The 18,766-nt window shown below is 49.6% G+C and overlaps 7 protein-coding genes across 7 annotated transcripts in view; 3 read left to right on the forward strand and 4 right to left on the reverse strand.

Annotated features, from left to right (window-relative positions):
• Window positions 1-2,042: 2,042 nt before the first annotated feature.
• On the reverse strand, window positions 2,043-3,002 carry VDBG_09033 (3-oxoacyl-[acyl-carrier-protein] reductase; the record flags this gene model as incomplete). The annotated part of the gene is made up of 3 exons (XM_003000492.1): window positions 2,043-2,075; window positions 2,200-2,383; window positions 2,437-3,002. The coding sequence occupies 3 exons, from the start codon at window positions 3,000-3,002 to the stop codon at window positions 2,043-2,045; spliced, it is 783 nt and encodes a 260-aa protein (XP_003000538.1).
• A 514-nt stretch (window positions 3,003-3,516) lies between these two features.
• Window positions 3,517-5,453, reverse strand: VDBG_09034 (allantoate permease; the record flags this gene model as incomplete). The annotated part of the gene is made up of 4 exons (XM_003000493.1): window positions 3,517-4,040; window positions 4,095-4,638; window positions 4,687-5,063; window positions 5,112-5,453. The coding sequence occupies 4 exons, from the start codon at window positions 5,384-5,386 to the stop codon at window positions 3,656-3,658; spliced, it is 1,581 nt and encodes a 526-aa protein (XP_003000539.1).
• Window positions 5,454-7,244: 1,791 nt separating this feature from the next.
• Window positions 7,245-9,275, reverse strand: VDBG_09035 (D-lactate dehydrogenase; the record flags this gene model as incomplete). Its single annotated transcript, XM_003000494.1, has 5 exons — window positions 7,245-7,337; window positions 7,382-7,462; window positions 7,510-8,115; window positions 8,320-8,858; window positions 8,957-9,275. The coding sequence occupies 5 exons, from the start codon at window positions 9,273-9,275 to the stop codon at window positions 7,245-7,247; spliced, it is 1,638 nt and encodes a 545-aa protein (XP_003000540.1).
• A 1,421-nt stretch (window positions 9,276-10,696) lies between these two features.
• VDBG_09036 (peroxisomal copper amine oxidase) lies at window positions 10,697-12,891 on the forward strand (the record flags this gene model as incomplete). The annotated part of the gene is made up of 3 exons (XM_003000495.1): window positions 10,697-12,407; window positions 12,496-12,744; window positions 12,800-12,891. 3 exons carry the CDS (start codon window positions 10,697-10,699, stop codon window positions 12,889-12,891), a joined length of 2,052 nt encoding a protein of 683 aa, XP_003000541.1.
• A 1,467-nt stretch (window positions 12,892-14,358) lies between these two features.
• Window positions 14,359-15,452, forward strand: VDBG_09037 (conserved hypothetical protein; the record flags this gene model as incomplete). Its single annotated transcript, XM_003000496.1, has 3 exons — window positions 14,359-14,508; window positions 14,597-15,076; window positions 15,141-15,452. The coding sequence occupies 3 exons, from the start codon at window positions 14,359-14,361 to the stop codon at window positions 15,450-15,452; spliced, it is 942 nt and encodes a 313-aa protein (XP_003000542.1).
• Window positions 15,453-16,111: 659 nt separating this feature from the next.
• Window positions 16,112-17,066, reverse strand: VDBG_09038 (lactoylglutathione lyase; the record flags this gene model as incomplete). Its single annotated transcript, XM_003000497.1, has 3 exons — window positions 16,112-16,356; window positions 16,425-16,742; window positions 16,865-17,066. The coding sequence occupies 3 exons, from the start codon at window positions 17,064-17,066 to the stop codon at window positions 16,112-16,114; spliced, it is 765 nt and encodes a 254-aa protein (XP_003000543.1).
• Window positions 17,067-18,281: 1,215 nt separating this feature from the next.
• The window catches only part of VDBG_09039 (GabA permease), a gene marked incomplete at both ends in the record, with an annotated part of 1,559 nt that continues 1,074 nt past the window's right edge, over window positions 18,282-18,766 (forward strand). The window contains one exon of the mRNA XM_003000498.1: window positions 18,282-18,653. Within this exon, the coding sequence (XP_003000544.1) occupies window positions 18,282-18,653 (372 nt within the window). The remainder of the gene's footprint in view (window positions 18,654-18,766) is intronic.

Here is an 18,766-nt window from a genome sequence, read left to right on the forward strand (position 1 = left end):
TTATTTAAATAATAATATTATTACTTTTAATTAATAAGTAATTAATAAGTAAATATTAATAAATTTATAAATTATTTTTATTAAAGAATTAAAAAAGCTAGAATTAATCTAAGAACTATATTTAATTAATAATTATATAATAATTAATTATTAAAGGATTATTATAGAAAATATAAAGATAATATTAAAGAGGGGAGGAATATTATTATTATTATTATTATTATTAAAGAAAAAGAAAAGATAGAAATAATAATTAGAAAATCCTTTTATAAATATATTAGAAACTTATAATAAGCTATCTTAGAATAATAGCTATTTACTAAATCTTAATAATAAGAAAGGAAAGAATAAAGAATATTAAAATAATAAGATTATATTAGTAAATTACTATCTATTAATTAATTATAAAAGAAGCTTATTAGATTTCTATTTAAGAATAGAATAATATAAAAATAATTAAATAGAACTAAAATAAAGAGGGAGAATAGAAGAATAATAGAATAATAAAACTATATTAATATATTACTATTTATTAATTAATTATAGAAGAAGCCTATTAAACTATTAAATAAGAATAATAGAAGAATAAAAAGTAGAATTAAAACGAGAAGAAAAATATATAGAAGTATTAAATTATAGCTATTAAATAATAAAGAATTAACCTAAAAACCCTAATTAATTAATAGGAAGTACTTATTAAGATAGATATTTAAGAACTAAATAGAAACCTAGAATATATAAACGTCGTTAGACTTAATAATACTAAATAGCCTAAAAGAGAGTTACTTAGAGCTTAATAGGGACCTTTAACCTAAATATTATATTATACTTCGGGACGAAGTAAAGAGAGAGATAGGGCGTTATATTAGGACCTAAAGGAGGTATAAGACCGATAGGGGATAGCCTATTATTTAATCGTAGGAACTAAGGAGAGAGGACTAAGCGTAGTAAGGGAATAGTTATAAGAAAGGTTAATAGACTAAGATTTATAGAAGGGTATCGATTATTCTATCTCCCTAGAGACCCCCTAAGAGACTAATAGCTGATCCCTTCACTCGTTGCACAAGACTCCTTTAATACATTGCTTACGAGCCGCCAGTCGGCCGCACCACGTCGCTGGCTTGCCGCCTCAACCCTGATGATAGGCAAAACGCACTATCTGCCGCTACACTTGAACACAGCACCGCCAAGCCGAAGGCGTTGCAGACCGTACACGCTCAGGGTCAAACCGATCCCCCGTCTTATTCACGTGCTGATCTACGAGGAGCAGGCCGTCAACGTTCATCATCGCAAAAGCTCACGTGTCAGATTCACCATCTGGATTAAGTCGTTTTATTCCTTTTTTTCTTTGGGTGCATGTCACCTCGAAATCGGGTGGTCGTCTACCATGCAGCTCCGGGATCGATACCACATTGCCCACGCTTGCGTCCCTGCTTCTCAGCGCCCGCAAGGTGCCAACTGCCGGATCTCATAACAGCCTTAAAGCTCCCTGCTTCTAGACTGCTACCATCGTTCGACCTGGATCAAGTTCGGCAGACTTTTGTTCCTGCTTTCTTGCGGGCGCTCGCCCCCTCCCAAATCGCTCTTGGCAAAGGCTTGCGGTACTCGTCTGCCAGAGATCTGCCACTTGCCCGCTGGTCCATAGGGCTTTTGCGGGCGTATCTCCTGCTTGGTGCCCCATATTCTTCGATTCGCCATACGCGCTTTTCTGCACATTTGCGGACGCAGAAGGCCCGGTGCAATATATAAGGTGTTCTGTTCGCCGCCGTTGAAGAAAGTGGCTTGAACCTTTCTTTATTATCCGGGCTGACCTGTCCTCACACGCAACGCCGTACGATTTCTTGCCGCCTTGACGCGCTTAAGGTAATCATCAACAGCAGGATGACAATAGGTGCGACATATCATGACGCATCCATCGGGATACCCTAGCTTTCATTTCTACTTCAATGCTCTATCAAAGTAACAGGAAAGTCGTCGCTCTGCATAATACAGTCGGAACGCCTTGAAAACTCCTCTTGAGTGTATCTAGCAAAAATTCCTATTCAGACCATACTCCCACTGGAGCCAAGTGTCTGCTGTTTGGGCTTACGGGTCAATCCGCACTTGCAGAACCAACGCAACACCTGTTCGCAAACACGATACTCGATTGATGACCAGTAAAAGGATATTCGAGGACTCGGCTCATGGCGTCTAGCACACCAAGCCGCCATCAACCTGGTACACTGAGCCTGTGATGAACTTGCTCTCATCTCCCAACAAAAATACAACCAGTGCGGCGACCTCGTTCGGCTGGCCTTGTCTTGGCAAAGCCATAGAATAAGACGTGGGCCTCTCGCCCAGACGTTGTACTGATGTCTTTAAGAGAGGTGTCTCAATGGGGCCGCTACTTGTTGTCAGTGACATATTCCCTTCCGGACATGACGCGTTATCACTCACGGAGCAACTGCATTGACCCGTACGTGTCTCGACCCGAGCTCCTTCGCAGCCGTCTTTGTCAAACCGACAACACCATGCTTGCTTGTGACATAGGCAGCGCTGTTCGGCAAGCCGATGATTCCTGCCACCGATGCAGCATTGACCACAGAAGCACCGTCTTTCAATGCTGGGATCTGTGCCCGCAACGAATTCAATACGCCCTTGATGTTAACTCCCATAACAAAATCCCAGTCATCGTCATCGATTTCGGCAATGGAAGCTATGTTCTGCTGCTTTCCAATTACGCCTGCCAGATTCGCCGCGCCGTCCAGCTGGCCGAACTTATCAGCAGCTTCGTGGATCCAACATTCAACGGCTCCCCGGTCTCGCACATCAACCTGCTTCGAGTGAATGTTCTGTGGGCCGGCGACTTCTGCCAGTTCAGTTCTGACCTCTTCAAGAAGCGATGCATTGGCGTCGGCGAGAGACAGTCGAGCGCCGAGAGACGCAAGCTGGGTTGCCGTGGCGCGGCCAATACCAGAGGCCGCGCCTGTAATGGCGATAGCTTTGCCTTTGATGGTGGACATGATGGCGAGTGAGGCACTGGTGCAGGATACCGAAGGCGAGCATAGGCTGTGGATTCTCTGGATTGACTGCGATCGATTCAATCCAAGTACTTATGGGGCATGCACCGCCTGTGCAGGTCCAGTGCGTTGCTTTCGAGGCGGGGTTCCGGACTTCCTCGGAATGCCGCGAAACGACATCCGGGTTCCTGTTCTGCAAGGCCAGAGCTAAAAATCGTCGTGTCGGTTAATCTCGCCCGGAATGTTGAACCGCCACATCAAAAACGCAGCCCTTTGCTGTAAATTTACAACATGTTGTGTTTACTGCCAGTGTAACAACAGCTTTCAGCGAGTGCAACGCGTCGAGCTTGAGCCGATGACGAGCGATACGCTGCTGGTTTCCAAATTTGTGGCGCGTGAGTTCGTTGACAACCAACCCGAGCCCTATCACGACGAGTGCCATCCTTGAAGCCACACCAAAGATGGCCTCGATCGCGTCACAAATGGCAACCTCAACCAAATCAATCGTTTTGACAGGCGAAATTCAATGATGAACTAATTATTTCTAGCAATGACTTTGACTCGAATGAATATTCATTGGTTTGAACCCTGGCAGAAGACAGGTCGCTCCTCGGGATAAATATCGCGCTGCGCTGTCATAAGCTGCGCCCGACTGTCTAGTAGACGTATTCAAAGTTGGGATTTTCCTTGTCCGTCATATCTGTAAAGGCAGTGACGTTGAGCTCGTCGGCCACAAAGCTGCCGTTCGCGCGCATGGCGGCACGCTTCTCCTCCTTTCTCTTGTTCTCCCACTTGAAGGCATAGCGGAACATGAAGAAGAGAGCGAGCTCAATGCAGTTCGCCACAAGGATAGAGCCTATGCCGAGCTGGTACCTCGGGGCCTGTTTAGTGAGGTAGAAGAATGGGCTGACAATGTTGCCAATGCAGGCGCCGAACCAGATCATGCCTGAAACAATCATCTTCTTCGACTGACCGCCCGTGTTGGAGGTGATCAGAGAAAGAGAAATCACAAACGATGCCTGGTAAGAGCCGGTGAGATAGCTAGAAAATGATTGTAAGCTTCCAGCCTACAAAGTCAGGGCTCTTAATACATACAAGCAGACCAGCCGTCCGACGTAGGCGTCTTCGGGGGCCAGAAGGAACCCAAGAGATCCAGCAATAGTCGGAATCATGAAGATTGCGCAGACCAAAGTGCGACTGTTGTGAGGCATATATCTGTTGGCGAGAGCACCCAGGCCAATCCAGACGACCACCAGAGCACCCTGAGGAATGCCGAGCAAAGCGGTTTCGAGAGTGTCGAATCCAAGGCCCTTGATCACCAAGGTGGAGAAGTTGGAAATGCCCCCGTTGGGAACATTGGCAACGAAGCCAAGCAGAGTGAAGAGCCAGGTTTTGTAGTCGCAGTATGCCTCCTTGATCTGGCCCCAGTTGATTTTCCGTTGTTCTATTCCCGTCTGATTGCGACGCATACGAGCGATCATGATCAGTTTCTCCTCTCGGTCGAAGCCCCAGATAGTGCGAGGCGAGTTCGGCAGCATGAAACAGAGGATGATGGCCCAGAATGAGCAGAAAGCACCGACGACAAGAAACTCGTAGCGCCATGACTCTAACGCTCCCTTGATATGTCCAATGCCGTAGCCTAAACCGTCAGTAGCTGCAAAATGAACCAAGGACGGCTGTAGCTTACCGATCAATCCTCCTCCAGCAACACCAATGCCATTCCACGCATACCAAGCTGAGATGCGCGAGGGCTGTTCCTCGCGAGTGTAGTACATTGAAGTGATCAGCATGAAAGCAGGATCGGCGATTGCCTCAAAAGCACCAGACAAAACTCTGAGGGCTAGAAGACCCCAGAAGTTACGAGCTGCAGCTTGTGTCATGAGCAACGCACCCCACATGAAGATATTGAAGGACAAATACCAAGCAGGCGGGCAGCGCTGCATGATGAGGTTCGAGGGAATTGCCCAGATCAGCCAACCAAAGTAAAAGCTGCTCGAGAGCCAGGAGTATTGGTCGCCCTTGAGATTGAGATCGCCTTTGAGGCCAAAGATGGCTGCATAGGACCTGTCCTTGTCAGAGCGCGTATTTTTCGGATGAAAGGGTTCTACTGACAGAGTGGTCTTGTCAACATAGTAGAAGAAGTAGCATATGCCTAACAGGGGCAGTATTCGCATGTCAATCTTGCGGAGTACTTTTTTCTCGGCCACCTGATCTATCGACTCGTCGTTGGGGTACCTTGCGAGGGCTTCGATATACAACTCAGGGTCCGGATGATTGACATCCTCGCTGATGACATTGGGCTTCCCAAGCTCCTCCTCGACGTGCTCGACACCACTTCTTCTTCCTTCGCCGGTGAGCTTTGTTGCAATGTCTTTACTGTCGGCCATGCTGACGCTCTTCTCTACCAGCTGCATGGTTGGTTCTTGGTGCTGAAGTGACTAAATTGTAGATTTCTGCGGGTTGCTTGTCGCAGGAGATTAATGACTTCTTTATACATATGTAACTCTTGACCAGCACCAGTCAGTCGCCTCCAATGTCGAGTCAGATGTTTGTGGAGTCGAAACCTTGGTCTGGTTGGTAGGCGATCACCATCGGCTGATCCTGGGGTAGGAGTCGAGTCAGTGGAGTGCCACGTTCGAGTAGCGGTCATCGTTCCGATGGGTAACATTCATGCCCACTAATAGCACGTCGCCATTTGGATAATCTGCTGGATAAGTCCTGAAGCCACAGACGTTCCGCCAAATTATGCTGCGCCAAGAGATGACCTGCGCCGAGACGAGTTGTTGGGTTACTCTCCCTGTCCATCATCGCGGCTTCTGACGACCCGTCAAACCAAACGAGTCCCGGCCGTCGCACCGGGTTGGCAGCACTGCGGGCTTCCGACCGCCGTGTGTCGACCGCTCCGACCCCACTACTGACCCCACCTCAGCTCAGGCTCCGCACGCCCCTGGATGTCGGCACCCGACGGAACCCATCCGATGGCTGCATTACTAGATTCCTAGCAACAGTCCCCATCTTATATGGATCTCAAACCGTATGTGAATGGTGGAATTCTTGTTTCCGATGCGTCGTAGGGGACTCAGCAACTGGCAGCTTCGTCTGGAAGTTTTCCCGCCACTAAGGATAACACTCGGTCTCGGATAGCTCCCAGACGTGTCTTCGAGGCTGCGCTTCTTTTTGGAGATCGTCAAGTTGGGACAACCCATGGCCAGCATCATGATCCATACACCCAGCGTTGAGAATCCTAAAATGCATTCGTCTAGAATGCATGACCGAGTCAAATGTCGGGAGGCGAACCTCGCATTCACGGTGCCGCGCTAACTACAATTATCATCCGTGTGAATTACAACTCATACTGGCTGAAGATTTACACCTTTTTCTATTGAGTAGTAGGGTATCGCCAGAAGAGTCTCACCTTAAAAACCATCCATCTCTTAAGGGGTCTCTAGGTATACCTTTTCGTACCATACGCTTACATCCCTCCTTGTAAGAAGTGCCTTTGAACGCTTAGCCCCTCACTTCGTCAGTCCTCTCTTCAATAAAAGATACACCGCTAACGCTCCCTTACCAATATACTAGCCGTACATGAAGACCCTAAAGAGTGTAAGAGGGAGGAATAGATCCTCGGACAGCAGACTAAAGGATGCAGCGGTATTGACGTCACTCGTAAACCCGGCGCCTGAGACAACTTGTAAGGGAGGTCTTGCAAGACTTCCCCACAAAGAGGCTCATATGGTATAGGCACTCCGCTCCAGCGGGGTCACTTAGCACGACGCGCTCGCGCGAAAGATCAGATAAGACTCAGCTCCATCTCATCAAGCGCCGCGAGCTCTGGCGCAGACTTCCTTACCCTGGTAGTAGACCATGATTCGATTGGATGAAGCGGTGAGGCGGCAAGTAAGCCGTCGATGTCTTGCAAGGGCGACTATAGTTATCATACTCATGCCACTCATAATCAAGAGATGTTCCGATTTGCAGGTCAATAGTGTCAGCATACACACTCCGTATTGCAATGCTAGGGTATCGTGGAGAACAATATGATCACTGAAATAGATGGAAGATCAGTGGTGACAACGATTGTATAGATGCTTCTTCAGATAGTTATTTGTAATAAGCTTCCATGTATGTGTGGCAAATCAAATGCTGGACTTGAGTATTGATGTTTAATAGCAGCTTGTACACACACGATATCTAAAACAATTCTATCGCCGTCTTGTCAATCCCGATCAAGTTGTGACTCTTGATCTACCATTCGGCAACCTCCCCAGCACTAGGTTTTTGCATCCTTACAACCTTGTCGCAATTTAAGAGGCAAAGAGGATCGAATGCTTTTTTTATCTGCATCATATTAGAGGGCGCCAAGACCAACACGAACGACTCACCTGTCGCATTGCGTCAACGGTCGCCTCGCCAAGTTCGTGGTTCAGATAGTCTCTTTTGACCAAGCCAACACCATGCTCACCCTGGTACGCGTCAGTATAATCCTCAACCTTTGGTCTGTAGTACTCACAGAAACTGTACCTTCCAACTCAATTGCTCTCTTTACCATGTCGTGTACCACGTGTTCAGCCCGTTCTCTTTCGGCATCATTGTAAAGCATGATAATGTGAAAATTACCATCTCCAACATGACCGACAATTGTTCCAAATAGGCCCGCATTGACCATGGACAATTTTGTCTCTTCGATGATATCTGGCAATCGACTCATGGGCACTGCCACGTCACCCGTCCAGACATGGTCGCCGTCCCGCTTTAAAGCCATTGTGCTCCAAAGTGCCTCCTTTCGCGCGCTCCAAAGTTCCTGCTGCTCATCCTGACTGCTGGCAAACTCGAATGTTTGCGATCCTGAGTCACTCGATAGCTGCTGTACCAGTGCTACTTGCTCTTTAACAGCAGCCGGAGTACCAGCAAACTTGAAGAACAGCGTTGGCACCTCCTCCCATGCCCTCGACGTGCTGCCTGTTTGGTTGATGACTCGCATCTGGAGATCATCGAGGATCTCTACTGCAGCGATAGAGATGCCGGCACCAACCACCTTTGCCACGCAGTTGGCAGCATGCCGGATCGATGGGAATGTCGATATAGCCACCGATGTTGACTGGGGCAAGACGGCCACCTTCAGTATAGCTTCAGTTACCATTCCCAGAGTGCCTTCGGACCCTATAAAGAGCTTTGTCAGGTCGTACCCTGCAGATGATTTTCGCGGTCTCTGACGTGTTTTAATGACTGTGCCATCAGCCATTACTACCGTAAGTGATAGCACCCATTCACGCATCGTGCCATAGCGATATGCATTTGTCCCGCTACATCCCGTACCTACCATACCACCAATCATGGCGCCAGGGCCTGGGTCTGGAGGGAAGAAAAGATTATCCCGAGCCAGTTCTTCATTGAGTGCCTCCCATCGGACTCCAGGCTGCACTACAACGTCCAAGTCGTCCTTGTGCAATGATAGGATCTGATCCATACGTCCGAAGTCGATTGACACACCACCTCGGGTCGGCACGAAATGGCCCTCAAGTGAGGTACCGCCGCTATACCCGGTCACAGGAATCCGGCGTGTGTGACAGATCTTCATAATCCCAGAAACCTGCTCTGTCGAATGTGGAAATACAACCATAAAAGGGCGCTCAGTATCTTTGGCCGGGTGTGTTGACCACTCGGAAGTTGAGTGATACTCGAGGTCCGACGTGATGACGCTGATCTGTTGTTCATCAACAACCCCTAGAAGCTCTGTCCGGGCAGCGATGAGGTTCTCCTCATCGGTCCTGTGCGTTGGCATGTCTGTGTGGGCGAGGGGCAAAGTTGAGTTCTCCGCAGGTGAAGGCTGGTGCATTTCACCTAAGAAGTAAGCTATGCCTATTGTGATGAGCATAGCTTGTTGTATGTGAGCGTTGCAGGAAGGTTGTAAGGTGCAAGAAGGATTTGATCCCTACATGAAGTGAGTACTATATTACGCCTGCTGGTGGTCTTTCCATATTCAGTTGAAGATATTCCGAGCTTTGAAGACCTTTTTGCCAGGCACTGCGGAATGCTGCTTGGGATCTTGCCCTGGATCTTGCCCTGGAACGGAGGACGTCCTTTAGTCTTGTTTGGCAGCTCGTTTCCAGAAGACAGGGTTCGCTTGCAAGGCGAAAAAGCTCGACTCGGCGTCATACCAAGCGGCAACCTACACCGCAAGGGGCGAGACAGAACCCCAAGCTGTGCAACTTGGTCGACCACATTTCCGAAATGCATCTCGTTGTAACAGAAAAGGCGGTTAAGTCTGCGGCGCATGTTCGAGTATCTGACGAAGATGAGATGAAACTATGAGTACTTCGCGAGGCAATGGAGGGTATGCAGCCCACGACACCGTATTAGTAGGTAAGTAAGGCAGGGCCGTTCAGGCTTTGTCTACACCCTTACAGTCAACATGAAGACACACCCACCTCCAACCTGAATGTCGGCTTGAGGATTAGCGCCGTGGATCAAGGGGCCTGTTCAATAGACGTACTTGATTGGGTCTTGAAATCGCAGCCCTGGTCTGTGGTAAGCTGACCTCGGTTGTGGTAACTAAGTTTCTATGAGAAGAGTTCTTTGGCTGGCAGTACTCATGGGAATATAGAAAGTGCATACCGCAACGCCAGCCAATGCAGGCCAAGCCATGCGGGAAATATGCTATGATTCATAGTGCCTGGTGGCCCGGAACTATCAGGCACTAGTGACTACACAAATTGTTGCCTGATTGGTACATTCTACTATATTTACAGTACCTACTGACCATCAAAAAAGATCTAGCTATCTGAAGCTGATCTTATTGGTACAAGAGCATTGTTTTAAGAGCTCTCATCAGCTTTCATTATTCTAGTTTCTCTGACGAACTTTGGCGGGGCGTTGTCAAGTGAGATTGGGCTCAATAGTGCATCAGCCATAGCAATGCAGAGCAAGATAAGGATCTTCGAGACTGGGATGAGCCAACCTCTTGAAGTAGTAGCCCGCGGTGATGAACCTCAATACGACTTAACCGAATCAGGTAAGCAGCCGGCTCCTGGCGGGTTGGTGTCTTGCGTTCAACCGAACCCCTCTTGAAGCTAGTGCTTGCTCGCGCCGAACGTGGCGGCTCCTGACGAAAAAGGCTTGAGACCGCCCTTATCGCATGGCATCTCGAGCATACTTACAGCCTCAGAGTGTGTGGGGGCCAATGCAACTCCCCACGTGGTCGAACTGGGGCCACCGCCGGATGTTTGACGCGAGGAGGGGTAAAACCCAGTGGCGGGTCATATTCTTACCAACCGCATCTGGTAACACCCCGCGCTCAGTGAGCAACTCCAAGTGAGCTGAACTACACTATTCTTTCAGACTGGCGAATGCTGTTGGCAAGCGAGGGACACAAAGCTAAGCCGCGGTGCAGCTCGATCATGTGCGACTCAAGCAATCATTGCTAGTCATTGAACTGATCAGGCAAGATGCCGCCGTCTCTCGCATCCGCACGCGTATGACAGATCAGTTGCTCTCCTCCATGTTGTCCTTAGTCCACAGTCTCTGGGTGATAAAACGTCAGGATGACACTGGATCGCGGACTTCAATGTTAAGGTCTCAGCAACAGTCCTAACCACAGATTGACCACACTCCGCTTTCGCTGTTCAGTTTTCTCCCATCATATTCCCCAAATTGATTGAGTCTCGGAAGAACTTGCACTGGAATCCGTATCCCGCACAATGGCTTCCTATCGAATCCAGCAGTTCTCCAGGCATCTAAGCGCCAACCGACCTGCCAAGCACCCACTTGATCCCCTTGATGCGTACGAGATCGAAAACGTCGTATCCATCGTCCGCTCGCAGAAAGGCAATGCCCATTTCAACACCGTCACTCTCCACGAACCGCGGAAGCAAGACATGCTGAAATGGCTAGCCGAGCCGGCCACCGCCCCTGTACCAACGCGAGTCGCCGACGTAGTTGCCGTCGACAGATCTGGACAGGCCTACGATGTTTTGGTTGATCTCGACCGAGGAATAATCACCAAATGGGAAGCCCTTGACGGTGTGCAGCCGATGATCATACTTGAGGAGATGATCAACGTGGAGCACATCCTACGCAAAGACCCCAAGGTCATCGAGCAGTGTAGGATTATCGGTATCGCACCCGAAGATATGGACAAGGTCTACTGCGACCCATGGACCATTACGCACGATGAAAAGTACGGCACCAAAGTCCGCGCGCAGCAAGCTCTGCTCTATTATCGTCCCCATGTCGACGACAGCCAATACAGCTTTCCACTCGACTTCTACCCCGTTTTTGACGTGGCCAAAAAAGAGGTCATCGATATAGATATCCCACCTGTCCGACGCCCCTTGAGCCTTGCCAAGCCCAACAACTACCATATACCAGACATTGAGAAGGAGGGAGGATTCCGCACGGATCTGAAGCCTATCAATATCACGCAGCCAGAAGGAGTCTCTTTCACTATGCAAAACCGCGTCATCCGCTGGCAGAATTGGTCTATTCATGTGGGCTTTAATTATCGTGAGGGCATCGTGCTCAACGATATCAACTTCTTCGATAAGTTTGAGGGGAAACCCCGGCCTCTGTTCTATCGCCTTTCGCTAGCCGAGATGGTTGTACCTTACGGGAATCCAGATCACCCCCATCATCGAAAGCATGCCTTCGACATCGGCGAGTATGGTGCCGGAAATATGACCAATTCCTTAGCGCTCGGATGTGATTGTAAGGGAGCTATTCACTACATGGATGCTCACCTCCCGACCCAAGCTGGTGGTGTTCGAACCATCAAGAACGCCATATGCATCCACGAAGAGGATGCCGGCATCCTGTTCAAGCACACCGACTTTCGAGATGATAGCACCATAGTCACTCGCGGTAGAAAACTTCTCATCTCACATATTTTCACCGCCGCGAACTACGAATACTGCATTTACTGGGTGTTTCATCAGGATGGCACCATCCAACTCGAGATCAAGCTTACAGGCATTCTCAACACGGCCAGCATCAACCCCGGCGACGATACAGAGGGATACGGAACCGAAGTGTACACCGGTGTGAATGCGCATAATCACCAACATCTATTCTGCCTGCGCGTGGATCCTAATCTGGATGGCCAGGATAACACCGTCTTCCAGGTGGACGTCGCACGATCTCCGCACTCCGTTGGTTCAGAAAAGAACAAGCATGGGAATGCCTTCTTCGCAGCCAAGACAAAGTATAAGACGGTGGGCGAGGCTCAAGCAGACTACGACAGCTCGACCAGCAGGACTTGGGACATCTCCAACGAGGCCAAGGCTAACAAGTACAGTCAAAAGCCTGTTTCGTACAAGCTAGTGAGTAGAGAGGTCGCTCCACTTATGGCCGCCGAGGGCGGCCTGGTGTGGAACAGGGCCGGGTTTGCGCGTCATGCGGTCCATGTTACCAAATGTAAGTGCACGTGCATCCCATATTACGTTCTTGATCCGCCCACATGCCATACTGCAGAGCTTCGGCTGAATACAGCGTACCAAACCAGACAAAGATGATCAACTTTACCCCGCGGGCCGTCATGTCACCCAGACTTCAGGCATCCCGTCCAAGGGTATTCCCGAATGGATCATGCAGAACCCCGATGAGAATATCGCCAACACGGATATTGTGCTCTGGCATACCTTTGGGATCACACACTTCCCTGCGCCCGAAGACTATCCTGTCATGCCAGCCGAGCCGATCACTCTGCTGCTGCGGCCGAGGAACTTCTTTGAGAGGAATCCTTGCATGGATAGTAAGCACCAGATCAAGCCCCACAGGCCGTTCACTTTGTTAACCATTTTCTTTAGTTCCCCCCTCCTATGCCATCACGCCGAGCCAGGTTCAGCAAGGAAAGGATGGTTGTCATTGTGCGCCCAGCAAAGAGAGTGTCAATGTGTGATGGAGCATCGGCGTGTACGCAAGAGCTTGGGCAGGTGGTGAACAAATACCATCTCGTAGTAACTGAGGATGGATGCTATGTCAGAAAGGAAATTGATGATGGACTTTTGACTTCCACTGGTAAATGAACTCGATGACGAAGAAATAGACGTCAAATGTGTACGGGATTTCACCAACCCCATTGCATCAGGGTAGGGCCTATAAAGTTTGTAGAAGTCGACAACTTTATCCAAGAGACCTAGTGTTCGGATACAAGGTAATTCTATCGTAGAAGACCGGCGTAACAGCTGTATTGAGAGCGTGGCTCACCAGACATACCTGAGCAAAGTGCTCTGACTCATAGTCTTACATGATGTGATTTTATCTCCGGGTGGGATATTGAGCATTGGCGAGTGCGAGCTGTCTACCGAAGTTATCGGTCGGGGACTCAAGAATTGGTGCGTTGCCTGCTTTATTTAGCGCCGCCATGTTTTTGTCGAACGTGTCAGAGCTGCCAGCGTTCCTCGAGCTTCCGCGTCTTGAGACTTTGGGCGACCCATGTTGCGATGGGGTAAAATGGGGTGGCATCATGGATGCAAATTTCATGCACATGGACTCAGGGAATCAGCCAGTGGTTGTGGGTCATAGACGTAGGAGAAGCTGGCACATAGCAATATTTGACTGCAACATGTGGTCTGTTGGAAGCCAACGCATGCGCTGATCCACGATGTTGTCCACCTGATCTGTTGGTGATAGACACGAGCCCCTGGTGCCTGACATATTGATGTCCATATGACCGAAACTGAGTAAACCTGGATCTGAATTTGGACTGTCTAACCACTTCTTCCCGCTCATCTCATCGACCCTCAATTGCGCCATGACCAGCGTGGTGACAGGGAAGCAATATCACATTGAGTCATTACAAGATGCAGAGCATCTCGAAAGACGTCATACTCACCTTTAATGGCCTATGGTTAGGAGAAAGCAAGTGCTGATACTAGCACTGTTGTACTTGTCAGTTGCAATTACCGCTCTGTCTCCCTTTCCCGTCTTCCTTACCATTCTGAATGAGCCAGAGAGAGTACGTCCGAACCACAATCTTCGAACTCAACGCCCGCCAGCAATCCTCTTTACTTCTGGCATGATGCTGAAACGTCCTGGCTGAACAGGAGGGGTCCAGAGTGTACTACCCCAGCGTGGCCGGCTGGCAAGCTAATTTAAGCCACAGTCCCAGCTCCGCGTGGTTCAAAACCAGGCCGGGCCTTGTACATCCCCCAACCGAAACCCACCCAAGCGATACGGGATGCGGGGAAAGATTGCTAGTGTGCCCCTGAATCGCAATTCTGGAGTCAGGGGACCACATGCTCACACTTAAACGTTGCACGCCCCCACGTGCGAATCCAGGATGTTCAGCTCCCCAACGCCATGCACCAGACTAAATCGCTCTCCTCGAACTGGCGTCGAAGTGGGAGCAAGTGCAAGTTTCAACATGCATCCAAGTGCTGGTTGTTTGCCGTGTAAGTTGCGCAAGAAGAAGTGCGATGGAGCAAAGCCGATCTGCCGGGGCTGCCAGCGCAATTACCTTGTCTGTGTCTGGCCCCCGACACCGCAGGTTCGTCCGCCTCGCAAAGGAGGGATGGTGAGTCTCCTGTTACAGCTATCTTTGCCGGGGAATGGGCCTGTGTGCTCTTATGACGGTGTGCCTATGCTGACCTGCAACTCCCAAGCCCTCCTCCACCTTGACCATCTTTGCTGTCGAGCCCCAGGGTCGCCTACGGAAGCACACCCGGGCGAAGAATGAGTCTGAAACGGCAAGGCGGCATGCAAGGCTTCTCAAAAAAGATTTGACCTCTATCCCGCGAACCCTGCCATCTCATGGATCGCTGAGACCTGAGTCGAAGTTTCTCCTCGACCATTACCTCCACCGGACGGGCAAGATGGCATCTGCTCACGTCGGCACCTACACGCCCTTCACCGATGCATTACTGCCTATTGCTCATGCATCTGCGATGCTGCTCGACTCCGTCCTGACTTTCAGTTCCTTTCATCTCGCGGCCAGCAGCCCTAGCAATACCACGGTGAACACGCTGGAGCAGCAGGCTCTCGCTCTACGAAGCCTCAAATATGGCATCACTCGGTACTCTCGTGGCGATGAGGACTTTGGGATACCACTATTTCTTTCCATGCTGTTACTTTGCTGTGTAGAGGTGCGTCCGGCCTTCCCGACCTTCTGATAGACCTCTTATCTAATAAGCAACTAAACTTTGACAGCTTGCCAACGGCGGCGAAAGTGGAAGCTCATTCCAACATCTGACCGCCCTTCGAAACCTAGCCCCCAACATCCTCAGCCGCCTGAACGAAGTACCACAGGATTATAAAGATGCTGTAGTCTTTGGCAGAGAGCTCTACGCCTACTTCCTGCTCTCGCGTGCATCTGTCATCCTGCGGACACAACCGACGCCAGCGTGCTTGACGAGTCAGCTTCCGTCTACTACGAAATTTCAGCATCGGGCTATACAGGTGCTCTCTTCGGCTGTTCGGATGCACTTTTCCGCCTCATTCCGCAAGCTGTCGCTCTCTTGAATGAGGCGAGAGGAATACCTCTTTCGATTCTCATTTCGACCGCTTCAGCGACAAAGCTGGCAGATTCGGATCAAAGCTCACCATTTGACGAGACGGTGATACTGAGATCCAGAATTGCATTGCTTTTGGCAAATGTCTCCTTGTGGGAGGCACCCCTTGGAGTTGACGATACCTTCAAGGCTAGCGGGAGGATTCTCCAACTCGCACTGACAGCCATCCTGTTAGAAGCTTCACACTGGATCAACATCGCCACGCAGTTCGCGCCTCATGAACTAGACGGGACTACCTCTGGTGACTTTGGCCGGGAGCCAGCATCGAACCTGGACCGGCTAATTGCGCCAGTAGTGGCAGAATTCATGGACCTCCTCGAAAAGCTGCCCGCGCAATCTCAAATCGTCACGACAATGTGTTGGCCGATTGTTGTTTTGGGCTCATATGTTACCCTGCCGCTTCGTAGGAACATGTTGCGGGAGTATTTGCTCGACATGGAGGCGACATTCAAGTTTGCAAACATGACCCGTTCACGACTGGTGCTGGAACACATATGGTCGAGGGTGCGTACGTTTGAATTTGATCGGCCTATCACCATCTCAGAGGCTATGATCGAAACAGGAGGGAAATTCATCCTTGGATAGAGATATCACCAGTCACCCACAAGTTCATTTAAGCGCCATCCTTCTAGAAATCAGAGTTATATATTCTTCCGAAGCGTTCAACCGTCTCAATTTACTGAATGCCCAGCGCTCCTTGATCCTCACATTCTGAATGATCTCAATCCAATATTCATCCGGATCGATGATGAAGGCAATTGACTTGAGTTTTCCATCCGTTAGGCGCTTCTTCCATTTCACCTTTCTACTTTCGAGATATTCGCACGCGGCCGTAATGTCGTCGACCGCCAGTGCTATTTACCCGCATGTCAGTTTGGAATCTACATAGGATCAACATATGTGCCAGGGAAGAGGAACTTACCGAGATGGCCAAACCCCTGCGGCTGATCATTCCCATTGTGATATACCTTGCCTAACTCCAACTCGGAACCATGAGTCCATATGAGCTTCACAAGCCCTTCTCTCTGGTGAACACTGCGACTGGGGCCACCATCGAGGTAGCCCAGCCAGTACGTGGTTTGACCTTGTTTATCGGATCGTAGGAGAAGGCTCATACCAAGAATGTCTGTGTACCACGGCAGAGATACAGTCGGATCCTTGATGCGCAGTCCTGTTGAGTTGAAGCACCTGTTTTCGACACCGGCGGAAAAGTTGCTGGGTTCGGCAGCCGAAGAGGTTACTTCGATACAATATCCGTCAGGATCCTGGACAATAACACCTTGAACTTCGTTGCTCCCAGCGATCTCATCCTGCTCTTTGACTGGAACGCAAGCCAAGTTCCGACTGTTTGCTCAACATCACCCACTGTAATCCCAAGATGTTCGAGTCCCAGATTTGGCTCTTGGTTGCCATTGGAAATCGTGTAACCCTCATCGAGCTCCGTTCCGTAGTTGTGAGTCAACTCTAGAAGACCTTGGCGATCAGATCGTATCTTCCCAGCTGAATAGGATTGCCCCTTGACATCAAAGCCAAGGAAGTAAAGGTCGAAATGGTTCTCCGGCATTGCAAGTTTATCAATCAACGACAGGCCTAATTTCTGATAAAACGCGATGCTTCTCACCGGATCTTTAACCCGGATCATGGTATGATTCATCTTCCAGCTAGATAGATCAGGCTTCTGTGTAATTTCCATGGTTGACGTGGATGCCGGGACGTGTATGGGGGGTGATGGTGATAGAATGGGGGCGCCGACTTCACTAGGTATTATCAAGTGATCCCGGATGTTTTTGAGGCGATTCATTCAGTTAGGTTTGCTTGAGCGAGATGTCCACGGAGCTTCTTACAACCCGCAGTGCATCAACGGCATCTCAAAATAGCCAAGCTTTATACTGATGTAAAAACCCCGAACACTGCAACGACATTTCGATCTGCCCTTGCGACATCATTTTCTTAGGTCATACGGACTAGTCATCAATCCATGAACTCTCCAAGCCGCTATTTCCACTGGTCGAACACGACACGACTGGGAGCTGCAACTGTTCGACCTACCGCAATGAATTCGCACACTACACAGTCATCGGGAGATTGTCGCTTCCCGACCCGACAGGTTGGCTCTGGCAAGGGGTGGACCGTATCAGATGATACATGACCCCGCCCAGCGCATCCTCGGCAGATCTAGGTCACTACCAGTCAGCATGACCAGGGAGATAAAGCACTCGTTTGATCAAAATCCTACTGGACGCCAACCTGAGATTAGTGCGGGGTTAGATGGCATGCGGCTTGAAGTTGCGACGTTCACAAGCGCGGTGTGCTGCCCGACAAGGACTAGTGACAATTCTCCTATCTGTCAAAGATCATGAAGTATCATACCGAGGGTTGGACATGATAAGCGCGGTGTGATGCCCAATAAGGACTAGTGACTTGTTCAGCCACCACCCCCGCATGACCACCCTGCTATTGAATATCCCAGTGGGTTAAACGATATTCACGGTGGCGGCCGCTTGGTGTTTAGGCGAGCGCTTGAATGAGTCGAGCTTCTCGATTGCTAGCTCAACGTTGTAAAATACGCACTACTTGCGAACGTTTTCTTTCAACATATAAGTCCGTATGAAGAGCAAGTATTGACTTGAGCTCGATGCTATGAGTTCTGTGATACTTGTTGGTCGAAAATCGAAATTTGTCACTTGGTCCTGTTTTCTCTTGTTGAATTCCGAACTGTATCAACGGCACCCAACTGCAATCTCGTCACATCAGACGTCCACCATATACGTCCGACACCATGTCAACATCTCCCGCCGCAAGCTCCAGTAACAAGCCGACCATGGAGAAGACTGAGCAGGCAGGGGAGGTCACTGCCGATCAGGCACTTGCCCAGCTTGGATATACGGCGGAGCTGCCCAGGAATATGGGCATGCTGAGTATTCTCGGCTTATCAATCGCCATCATGTCTGTCCCGCTGGGCATCTCGACAACCATGTACATCTCGTTGACAGATGGACAGTCAGTGACAGCGCTCTACGGCTGGTTACTGGTCTCCATAGTGTCCTTGTGCACTGCTGCGTCCATGGCCGAAATATGCGCCGTGTACCCGACAGCCGGTGGTGTTTATTACTGGTCAGTCGTCTTGTCCACACGTCAGTGGGCTCCGCTGGTGAGCTGGATAGATGGCTGGCTTGGCCTTGTCGGTAACTGGACCGCGGCTCTGAGCATTAACTTCTCCGGTGCCCAAGTCATCCTTAGTGCTCATTACTTCTTCTGGAAGAG

The sequence above is a fragment of the Verticillium alfalfae genome, genomic scaffold, assembly GCF_000150825.1.
Source record: "Verticillium alfalfae VaMs.102 supercont1.14 genomic scaffold, whole genome shotgun sequence".
NCBI lineage: Eukaryota > Fungi > Ascomycota > Sordariomycetes > Glomerellales > Plectosphaerellaceae > Verticillium > Verticillium alfalfae.